Here is a 12,107-nt window from a genome sequence, read left to right as displayed (position 1 = left end):
ACCAAAGGCTTTGTAAGTGGTCTTAAACCCGTGAAGAGGTTTTGTAAAAAAAAAAAAAAAAAAAAAAAAAAAAAGGCAAGAGTGAATATTCCTCATAGAACAGAAAATAATTACGTTCCACGCTCTCACACACACACTGACATCGTTTTCTGCTCCTGGAAGCCCCCAAAAATCCAAATCTGTTTGTTTCTGTGTCCTTTACCTTCAGATTCCTGAGGGGGTAATTCTGTGTCCATGAATTTCCTTTTTGCTGCCATCAACAGTCTATTTAGGGGCCCATTTCCTTGCGACTTCTGCAAAAGCAATGGATGTTAACAGAATCCAGCCGAGCACTTCAACAACAGAAGTATCAAAACAGTTCACGGCAGTCCTTCACTGTCCACTAATTGGGCACATCTGACCGGGAAATCACATGAAAGCGCACAAAGCGGCAATATGTTTTGTGATGCATATTTTAAAAGGACTCATCGTGCCTAACACAATATCGCATGTGTCACTTTAGGGGCAGTGGGGGGGGGGCATTCTGACCAAAATAGTTACTTGAAGCAAACGAAACCAACAAAATAAATTGACAATAACTTTTAAATGCGCACAGGCGTAACTTCGTGGATGCTTTTGTCTCCCCCTTTCCCGGCAGTTGCAATCAGTGCAGACAAACACTTTTTCTATCGCCACTCGTGCAGACGCGACGCGAACACGAATAAAGCCGCGGCAAGCAGCGAAACAACAAGGCTGGGGAGGGAAGGGGGGGGGATACAAATGTATAGAATAAAGCAACAAAAAGCGTTGAGACATACGTACATTTGCTAAAGGGTAAGGCACTTGCTGGTCCAAATATCCATCCATCTTATAATCCATCCGTTTAACCGTTTGCGGTCATTTGCGCTGAGTTGGAGAGGGATCCACGCAGGCTGCAGGGAAGAGGAGGGAGCGCTGTTTGTGAATGGAGCTGCGTGGAGGCTGCATGCATAATGAGCTCCATTCACAAAAAATGCCGAGGGGAAGTGATGGCGAGTGATTACCCAGCGGGCAGCGGCCCTCTTTACAAATCTCTTTTGTGCACATGCGTGTGTGTGTGTGTGTGTGTGTGAGAGAGTGAGTGAGTGAGTGAGTGTGCGTTGATTTCACAAGCAAATAAACAACCACTTTTCCCCGCATTCATTCATCAAATAACGCGACTTTTACTTTTATTTTTTTATTTACATAACAAATCGCGTTTATGATGGTGAGAAACACGGAATGATTGCATTTTGCCGACTACATACAGGTTTTTTTTTTTTTTTTTTTTCCCCCCCAATATTTCTTTCTTGCCACGTCTGCCCCGGGTTTGTTCTTGGATACAGCCAAGTCCAGAAAGTTGCGTTCGCGTCGAGGCCCCTACCCCACCAACTTCATCTGAATTTTGATCAGCTTTCGGTGAAACTGATTTGAAAGTGTGGAGTGAGCTGTTATTTCTGCAGCAGATCTAATTTTGGTGAGACTCGCTCTTCCAGGTCGGCTCCACTGGACGGTTCTGATTGGTGGGTCTCCTCTGTAGGGCTCGAATTTCTCGCTTTTGTCCGGTTGAATTCACCGACTTCTGAATGAAGTCTCGGTTCCCCATGTGAGCCAATCAGACAGCTGATCGTCGGGGTCCTAGCAACGATGGGCGGGGCTGACACTCGAGGAGCCAATGAGCTCTGAGCAGACTGTGGGCTTCTTCTACTGGATTTTCCAGTTGTTTTTCATTCACAAAAAAGGAAGAAGGGAGCTAGAGAGAAGGGGGAAAAAAAATGTCCATTCATAAAAACTTGCCCTGGCATGAAAGGTTTAATATGTTTTTTTTCGCCTTTGCATGGGAAAACTCAAAGAATCTCCTTTTATTTACCTGCTTTCAGGTCCATGGCTCTGTAGTTATGACAAGATGTTATCAGAACCTTGGAAGAAAAACAAGCTCCCCTTGTGTAGTTAAAAAAATTAACATTAAACCTGACTCCTAGAAGCACAGGAATATGCAGTCTCCCATTTTTGTGGCTTAAGTTCACCTCACAAGGAAACCACAGCATTTAAAATGCATATGAGCAGTTCTTGTGTGAATGGGGCCCAGGACAGCCCTCTCCTTCTGCCCCCTGCTCCCCATATACATCTCCGATCTCCAAAGATAACCAAAATAAATACAAGAGAAAGTTTTTTAAATGATTTATTCTGGCAGCATGTACAGCAGTAATCACTGGAATGTTGTTTTTGTACAGAACCATATAATCTAGATTCTGACAGTAACACATTTCCCCGCCCTATGGTGGTGCCCTGGGTTTTGACCCACACTGAGGCACGAGTGACGGCACATTCTAAGATTTTATGAAAAAAGGGCAGTGAAATATTCCCAGCTTGTTCAAACCATTTTGTTGCAGTTTCAGGAACTTTATTTTACAAATAAATAAAAAAATAAAATAAAATAAAAAACTCAGAGAGGAACAGGGTGACTCCAGGAGGTTCTAGGCTTAGGGGTCGGATTGGGGCCCTTTAGTCTTGGTGTGAACACCGAAACCAGAAGGCTTCAAATGATTTAATAAACAAGGGATCTTTGTTTTCGTAAGATTTTGTTTAAACAGCATAACCTGTAAGGCAGTTTTTAGATAAATGCCAAAGTTAGCTATGTTGAGAGGTTCCAGAAAAAAAAGGTAGTTTTAAAAAACAATAACTTTCTTGTATTGATTTTGAAAAACAGGCAAACAAATGTTGAAAGTCTTTGGACGTTAGTCAGAATCAAAATTGCACCACTGTATGTTTTCCAGAAGGACGTGTATGTCTGAAAAACAAGAAAATAATCAACAAAGAATTTTATTTAAATTGAATGGGAAGGAAACTATCTGCCAAAGCTGAACAATTAGTAGAAAAAAGATGCTGCAATTAGAAGGAGCAATACTGAATTTAATAATTAAAATTGTGTTTTTTCTGATAAGCTAGCAATACCTGACAAAAATGATTTTCCCTGAACCGATCACATGAATAAATATGCATTTAGGACTTTCTGGAAAGAGGGAAGCAGTGAATTTAGGCAATAAATTTGAAGGACTGGCCATTAATCCCTACCGGTCCCCCTCTTCATGGCACCACTGGAGAGAAGAGTTCAGATTGGATTTGCTTTCAGTTTCAGCAGTGGCTGAGATTCAGAGATATTTCATGAAGCACGTTAGGACCATCTGTGTCTTCTTCCCCTTCCTCCTCTCTCATCTGCACTGTACAGGTTACTTCCTGTTTAATGATATTTAGATGCCCATTTAGATGTATATAACAGGCTATAAATATTGAATCAGGTCTGCTCTTTACAACTATGGCTGATACATTTCCCTATAGTGCGAGGCAGATTTAAAATGAATCGAATTATGGATCTTCTAAACTATGTTTCTTTTACAGAAATAAGGCTTGTTTTACTCAACAAGTCCAAGATTATTTAATCTCAACAACATTCCTTCCTCTTTTGGACTATATTGACTTGATGTTTACAAATTCACCTGGACAGTATATTATGAAATTGTATTGTTGTGCACTTTGTTTCATTATGTGGTTGTTGTGTTCACTATTGTAATATGTAGACTCACTGTTTGCAGACAGTCACATACACTCCTTTTCGTGTGTGAATATACTGAGAAGACTTACTTGACTGTTTTTATTATTGTGCCCCAAACCTGGCATGGCCCTCTTTCCTGTCCATATGTTTGCTCCCAGAGTTCCTAAAGATCTGGGTAAGAAAGCATTGCAATATACTGCCCCTTCTCTGTGAAAGCACTTTCAGGTAGAGTCGAAATCGATAGAGAATTTGACACTTTGTGAACCAAAATCTGGTAAAGAAGTGTGTTTTGTTAGTTGCAATTGCTTTTGTTAATTGGTTGTGTTTTTTTATTTACTAAGTTAATCATGTAATGCTTCCAAGCATTTCAAGCTAAACAAATGCATGTTGCAGATCTCAATAAGGTTTTATATATGGCCAACTAAGGTTATAATTATTACTTCATATGTCGTTAAAAAGCTCTCCAGCTCCTTCATGGGCTGATGGGGAAGCTGCAAAGCAATGTTTTGACTACTTTCAAACTTTTTATGGGCACTCCCCCAAAAAAACTGTTTTCAAAGGACAAACAGTTAAAACATCCTCCACTTTTAAATTTTGAATTAACTGTGAATAAACAGATTTTTTGAGAATATCATTTCCAAAATTTGGCTAGCCAAGAACAAATCTAAATATGACCTGTCTGTCAACATGAAGTAGGCCAAAATATCTTTTTTATGATTTATGGAAGATGCGTGTTCCATTGCATCTGATGTAAAATCTGTTGCAGTGCTTAAGAAGAAGACATCATAACATAACATCATAATAACAGTTAAAAAGTGGTGGCAGTGTAATGACCTAAAAGATTTGCCTTAACCATTGGAGACATAAACTTGGCCTTTTGGTGGAAAAAAAAAAAAAAATCCTGGTTAAATTGTTGAATTTTACAGAATAAAAATCACCTGATGTGTGTATAAAGTCATGAAATAACCTAAAAATTCCCTTGATTATTTCCCCCCAAAATTGACTTTTTAAAATGGGTGTATACACTTTTGAGATCCCCTGTAAATTATTTTAGTTTGTGTAAAGATTTCTTTTCAATGTTCAAACTCAAAACACAGCATCGGACTAAAGTCTGACTAAAACTAATTTACATATGAGCGAAAAACCTGACTAAAACTGAACTAAAATCTAAACCAAAGCTGTCAGAACTGTGTGCTTATGCATTTGCTGAATGAAGCAAGCAGAAAGCCTTTTCCACGAGTACATGTCGAGATATACGCCATTAACCTGACAACATCACGTTGCTACAAATCACACAAGATTTACAACATCTTTAGACCCTTTAGGATGAATTGTAAAAGTGAAGACCATTGGCAGTGGCTATCGATCGATTCCCATGTATTTCATTTACAGAACCCTCCTCTCCTTCACACACACACACACACACACACACACACACACACACACACACACACACACATGCAAAGTGCTGAAAAGCATTGTGAAATCTATTGTAATAGTCATCCACCTTTGAGTCTAATATAGCTTCGTCAGCAGTGAGATAAGTACTGACAGAGACAGACGGGAGACATTTTAAGACCCGTGCAGCGCTGTGGAGTGGACTCAAAGTGCTTATTGATCAAAGCTGGCTGTGCTTGATGGATGGATGAAATGTTATTATAGCTTCAAAGGTTGTAGTTATGGAGAGACGCAGTGTGCCGAAAATGGAGGCAAGATGTGAAGACGTTCAGAAAGAGTGAAAAACTTAGGATGGAAAGCCAGGTTTGAAGCGAAATGGATGGACAGACACACACAGAGAGTGTTTGGAAAAGGAAATTTAGAGAGAAGACTCATGAGGTGAGGCGTTGGGGGGGTGCGGCGAGGAATTCTTGTCGACAACACCTCTCGGGTTCGGGTCTCTCTCTCTATCTGAAGCTTTTAGTCTTCATTCCTCCTCTAGTTCTCCCGATAAGGCCGATGGTGAATGATATAGAAATGAGGATTCCTGATAATACAAGGACATCACATGCAGATTTACTGGAAGCATAATGCACGATCTTAACAGTCACAACCACAACAGATTTTTAACAATTAGAAATGCATTGGTCAGAGACTTTGTGGATGGTTTCTGCTCTCTGATTTTTGTAAAAGTTGCAAAGCTCTAGTAATGATGTTAGTCCATTGCAGTTTATCCTTCCATTACCATAAATAACATTCAAAATAGAATAAAGTATTTTTTGTTTTCATAAGTTTGTGCTGTCTTCCAATTGACTGTTTATTGTTAAAAGACATAATGAATCTTCTCAAAAACAGAACCAAGTGATTTTGACTTATTTGTTCAGGTCTCTTATAATCTTCAAATATTCTCTAATAAGACCAAACTAAAAAGCAGAACATACATCAATTACAAAACAGATTGTTCACAAGTAGCTTTTTTATTTCGTTTTTTTGTATTCCTTAAACCATAGAAGTGTGCGCAAATCACAAAACATACCAGTACTTATCACACGTTCCAGTCAACAGTAATAACAACTTTGTCCAGCTTAATATTTGGGAGGGAAAAACGCTGATTTACTCCCAGAAGTGTTAAATTATTAAAGCCTTTACTCATTTAAAAAAAAATTGCTATTAGGAATCTTCTTATAGGTTTTCTGTTAATCGCCCTTACGTGTATTAGAACCAGAGGCGTCATCACATTGTGTGTGTTTTGGTGCGTAATAAAACTTTTTTTTATTCCATTTCCTTACAAAGAGATAATGTCTTTCTACTTCAGCTGATATTCTTTTTGTCCATGTTTTCCAAAAACAAAAACAAGCAGTCACATTTAACTCTTGGTCAGAAAATCTGTCCTGGCTGGAACGTATCACTCCACCTGGGAAGTTGCTACAAATACAAATACTTGTGTGAAACAATAGCGCAGGAGTCTCACATGCCCTTTCTTGTGGGTCAGTGCCCAAAAACAGGCTTTGGATAGTGTCTTTTCCAAGACAACCAAAAATAATAACACCTCTGCGCACGTTCCCAAATATCTCGCATCCCTGCTGCCAAAGGGATGTCCCATGTCCTGCCTGCAGTGTGAAACACAAAGTATCTGGTTTACACCCAGGACAGTGTTTCCTAAGCAAACAATACAGACCTTTAAATAACCTCAGTCAAAATAGAGATCGCTCTGTTTGTTGCATGATTTTTTTCCCCCCTCCAAACATTTCCTTCAAAGGCCAAGTTGGATTATTTGAACTCATGACCTTCCTGAAAAGATTTTTCTGTTCAAGGTAAAGAAACACTGCATATCATGTTGCCGCTCAACAATTTGCTCTAAGCAAGGCATGCTTTAGTGCATTACAGTGCCTTTCAGAAGTATTAAAGTTTTACATTTTATCCTTTTACAATCACAAACTTCAAGGAATTTTACTGAGATTTACTACGATAGACGAACACAAAGTAGTCCTTTGTTGCAAAGTTGAAGGAAAATGTCACAGGGTACAGAGTAACAATATACGATACAAAAATCTGAAAAGTTTGGAATGCACATATATGCAGATATTCTCAGATGAGCCTTTTTGTGTTGGCAAGTGTATAGATAGTTAAAAATAAATAAAAAATCCTTCAGGAGTTCCATAAATGTCATCTGAAAAGGTTGATGCACATTTGATTTTAGACTCCCTCAGTTAGTACTTTTCAAAGCCTCATTTGTGAGGTACAGTTCTGTGAAAACAAATATTTATCCTCTACATATTTATTATCGTTCTGATTCATAAAACTGTTTTTAAAATCAGACATAGTTAGCATAGGTAAAAAAAAAAAAAATAAAAATCTAATTTGGACATCAGAATCAGACCAGAATCATGCCAGTCTGGGTAAGTTTGCAGTTATCTCATGCTTTTTCCACTCAGATGATGTACTGAGCAGAGATTTGTGAGATGACTAGGTTATGTTTTATAACCTGACCTTTATTCCATTGATCTTAATAATGCTATTTGTTCACTCATTTGGATTTGTACTGAGACTAAATTAAGCACAGGTGAACTTAATTTAGTAATTATGTGATTTCTGAAGGTGCCTGGTTAGTGGTTTCATTACATTCTACTGAAAGGCATCAGAGAAAAATAGGGTTGAATACAAATACACCCTGTTGTTCTTGCTCACAGGCAGATTACATTTTACATAGCACAAACAGAGTATCTTTTTACGTTGACTTCCCATTTTCTACTTTGTGTTGGTCTATTACGCACATAAAATCCCAATAAAAATGCAGTTCACAAAATGTGAGAAGGTTTAACAGATCTGGCGTCTTTCTCAAGGCCTTGCAGCTGGAACAGCAACAGTTGACTTTCTGTTTTTGAGATCAAAGTGTAAGAATAAAAGGTGGAGACTTTAAACATTATTCCAGAAAATGTAATTTATAGATCCCAGTAATAGAATTTGGCCAGAGAAGAAAATGTGACTGCCATTCATGCAACATCCTGTAAATTTCTGGCAGTGCTGTTCAGTCTCCTAAAATGCTGCACTTGCCTCTGCCCTCCTTCGAAGAGGCGTGCATTTGTAAAAACAACAAAACTGAAAGGGATCTTTAAATTGATAAACTGTCAGTTTCATGTTTAATGCATGCCTCTATAGATGTGTGCATTTCCTCCCTCTTTGCCCGTGCGAGTTGTAAACCCCCCCCCCAAGGTCCCTCTCTTCATTCCCTGATCACACTGCACCGTTGCTGGGATTCCTGCCTGTGTAAAAGCCATAGTCCAGAAATGTCACTGCTGGCATGTGATGAGAGCTGGTGCGCCAAACCAAGCGTGCCTTCTAGCCACCTGCGACCCAACCTCCTCTAGCACACACTGGCTTGCTTGTTTGTTCACCATCCATTCCTTTGCCATTCCGCTTCTAAGTCAGCCTGTCTGGCCTGCCCTGGGCCTGTGAAAGATCAATCAGGTGAACACAATAGCATTTATAGGGGTGTTTTTGACTGGTGGCCGTGTAGAATTAAGGCTGCCGTGCAGCTGCACCGGCCCAGTTGAGCTGCCAGAAACACAAACACAAAAGCTGAGTCAAAACGCTCTCTTCACAGATGTACAAATACATGCTAATGTGTAGTTTTTACAATCAAAATACTGATTTGATTTTCTATTTAAAAGTTTGATGCACATATAGGCTGGTTGGGATGTGTTGTTTCTGAATCAGTTTTTTTTTGTTATTACAAGGTTGAAATTTGGAGCTGAAAGTTAGGCAGAAAGGTTTTACTAATAGACATATCTCGATATTAGTTAGATCTGTATGTTTTTTTTTTTAAAAAGGGTCTAGAGAATGTGGGCTACATACATGAACTGAATAGAGTTTAACATAAAGACATCAATACCAAGTTGTCAAGACTTATTTTTAAAGTCTTTTACAATTTTTCCACTGATCAGAGTTGTTTTATTTATAGAAATTAACAGTTAATATCTGCAGATGCTTTTTATTATTTGTCTCTTTTACAAGATATGTAATGATCCGTAGTTGTTTTGGAGTTTGATTTATTCATTCTATCTTGATTATTCTGTGTTCTTTGATTAGATCAGTCTTGCTTCTGTTTCGCTTTAGTTCAGTCCTTATTAGTGTTTAGTTCTCGTTTCCAGTAATTTTTAGTTACTCTAGTTTAATTGTGTTTTTTAAGTCTAGCTATTCTTTAGTGTTAGATTTATTTCCTGGTCCCCAGTGTATTTTCTCTTGCCCCATGTGCCATTTTCTCACTCTTTCTCTCCTCAGTCTGCTGTCTGCATTCTCCTTTTACACCTGTAACCTGTTAGTCAATTAGCTTTGTCTTTTGTTTCAGCATTCAACCTCCCAGTACCTCATCCTCAGTCACTCCTTGCTGGCTCCTCTTGTTACCCCTCTGTTCTGTCCTGTGTGCTCCTCATTTCTCCTTGCTGGTTTCTTTCCCTTTGCTTTTTGATTTTTGTTCTGACCCTATGTGTTCTCATGGATTTTTGTAAGTTTTTGTTCTTATATTTTCATTAAATCTTCACTCCGTACCTCAGTCAGTCTGCATTTGGATTCACTCACAATGACAACATATGTCTGAAACCTTCAGCTGAAATAACAAGGAAGTTACAAAACTTTTAATGAGAAAATCTTTAACTCATTGCTTACTAACTGCAAACTCTAACTCTCTATTGTGATTTCTAGAGTAAACTGGCACAGTCACTAAGCCAACTGTTGCTCTCCACACCACCCTTCAGCTGTTATACTTCTACCCTGCTTACAAGAAATACAAATTTCACTCGTTCAAAACAACTCTGAAGAAAAACCACCAACAACAAAAATTGTCATTGCATGAAAACGAAATATATTAAACAAAACTGATCAGGTGTGAGCTAGTTTTATATTTTCATTGGATTGTTTCATTTCAAATAATTGTAACTAGTCTTGCTAAAGCCCCTACTTTTACATTTGTAAAATGTTTACAAAAATGCGGACACATGAAAACGTCTACACGAATGTGCACGCATTCGTGTTTAGATACAGACAACATAAAGGAGTCCTCTTTTGTGACCAAGAGGAACAGCTTGGAGACTAGAGAGTGTTGGGAGAGCTGGTGTTTGATTCCAAACATTGGATGGCTGTAAAAAGACACAGAGGGGCTTTGTTGACATCTCTGTCTTTCCTTCTCACACTAACTGCTCACATAGTGCCAGTTTTGAGTAAACCATCCTATTGTTGGGTCCTGCACCCTCTTAACCCACATTTCCATTTATATCCCATTTTCCACTTCATTTCCATACCAATTTCAGAGGACAAAAAAAGCCAGTGTTATGTCATTTATAGTGATGCAGCTGGTTTTTCTATCCCAAAAAAAAAAAAAAAAAAAAAAGGGGGGAAACCAGTGAGATAGCCTGCAGGGCACGGCCTCCCCTACATCAAAACTGCTTGTGTTAATTCAAAGGCAGGACGCGTTGATGGTTGGCTCGTTTGGCAAACTGATGACAAAGATGCCTATTATGGTTTTGCCTTGATGCCATAGTTAGCACTGATTTGGCGGGGGGAAAAAAAGAAACAGATTAACAGCAAGTTATTTTAGCTTGTTCCTGACATTTTCTGTTGAGGTTTCATGGCTTTGCGAAACTTTATTGGAGTGTTTTCTTGCTCTGTGTAGATGTACTTTTCCTTGTATTTACTCCAAGCCTTGTAAACTCTGTGGTGTAAGCAGATCTTCTCAACAGACCAACACACACCACTGCTTGAATGGGTGAATGAATGGGTAGTTGTATTTAGCTTGAGTATCTATAAAACCACTATGTCTTGCTATGGTAAATTTGTTAGGGTACTTCGGCAACCCTAAGTTTTATTTTTGGCATCCTTAAAAAATAAAGGTAGAATAATAACAACACCATAGGAAAACCTAGTTCTCAAACTTTAAAATGACCATATTGTTATTCAAGAAATCAAATAACTAATGATACTATATGTACATATGAATATTTTAGGATGTCATTTATGGGCAGTTGGGATATGCTACATTTTCAAGAATGACACTTGACAAGATTCTTGCAAAAAAAAAAAAAGTGAGAACATTATTTATTTATTAACAACACGCACTCTGTTTCATTGAGTCTCTGTCCAGTGGAATGTCTCTGATAGTTTTGACAACTCCTAGTATTTTAGAAAATAGCTCAAGAATTTATTTCTCAGCAGTCACTGTTAGCAAGTGGTGCGAGTAGGTATCTTCAACAGTGGTGGGAAGTTCGTTACTGTACTTAAGTACAATTTTCGTGTATCTGTACTTTATTTAAGTAGATTTAATAATGGATACTTTCTACTTTTACTCCACTACATTTTACAGTAAGTATCTGTACTTTCTACTTCACTACATTTCTACAGAACCGTCGCGTTACTCGTTACATCCACGTCGCATTGAGCTTTTTGTCCGTTAAAATGTGACGTTCAGGGTTTTAAGGTGGCGCCGTAAAATCCAAGCAATGACGTGACTTAGTGTCTGTTGTCACCCATCGCCTCCACCTTTACTCGCACGCGGAGCTCCAGACATGCGCAGTGGTTTCCTCTGAGCGGGAGCAGAAGTCTGTCTGATCGTCAGTTATATAATAGCGCTGCATAAATCATAAGATATGGCGACATGTAAAACCAGCAGCGCTTCGCTTTCACAGACGGTGGGGACTTCGTCCAACTTTTAGCGTCACTTGGAAGGAAAGCTTAAAGAAAGGTAAGCTCTGTGGACGTGATGCTAGCAAAGCTAGCTGTACTGACTGAGACACATGTTGCATCTGCGATGAAAAAAAGTTGTCACTCATGCGCTGAATTATTGTGTGGAGGTGTTGACTGAGGTGTCGTAAGTATGGGACAACGCTGTGACCAAAGTCTGCATTGATATGACATTCAGGAACGATCCGATTCTTTACTGATTAAATTTATTTCAGCTGTAAGTATTTAATATCTAGGTGTTTTATGGGAATGTGATCAATTTCAGATCAATTTGAGAAGCAATTTTGATAGGTAAAACTTAATTTTTTGTGTCACGTAGCGTGGGGTGCTGGTCTTGACTTGGTCTCGGGTAGGTGGTCTTGACTACAACTCTGCTACGTGGCTCCTT

At 38.7% G+C, this 12,107-nt stretch overlaps 1 protein-coding gene across 1 annotated transcript in view; it reads right to left on the bottom strand.

Moving 5' to 3' along the window:
* The window catches only part of etv4 (ETS variant transcription factor 4), a 54,848-nt gene extending 53,343 nt beyond the window's left edge, over positions 1–1,505 (bottom strand). The window contains exons 1-3 of the mRNA XM_015028542.1: positions 1,382–1,505; positions 802–911; positions 203–293 (exon numbers count right to left, since the gene is read on the bottom strand). Of these exons, the coding sequence (XP_014884028.1) occupies positions 203–293; positions 802–858 (148 nt within the window). The 5' untranslated portion in view covers positions 859–911; positions 1,382–1,505. The remainder of the gene's footprint in view (positions 1–202; positions 294–801; positions 912–1,381) is intronic.
* Positions 1,506–12,107: the final 10,602 nt, after the last annotated feature.

The sequence above is a fragment of the Poecilia latipinna genome, unplaced genomic scaffold (assembly GCF_001443285.1).
Source record: "Poecilia latipinna isolate Pla-1442-1.1 unplaced genomic scaffold, P_latipinna-1.0 Scaffold128, whole genome shotgun sequence".
NCBI classification, from domain to species: Eukaryota; Metazoa; Chordata; class Actinopteri; order Cyprinodontiformes; family Poeciliidae; genus Poecilia; species Poecilia latipinna.
This window is presented reverse-complemented; position numbering and strand designations above follow the sequence as displayed.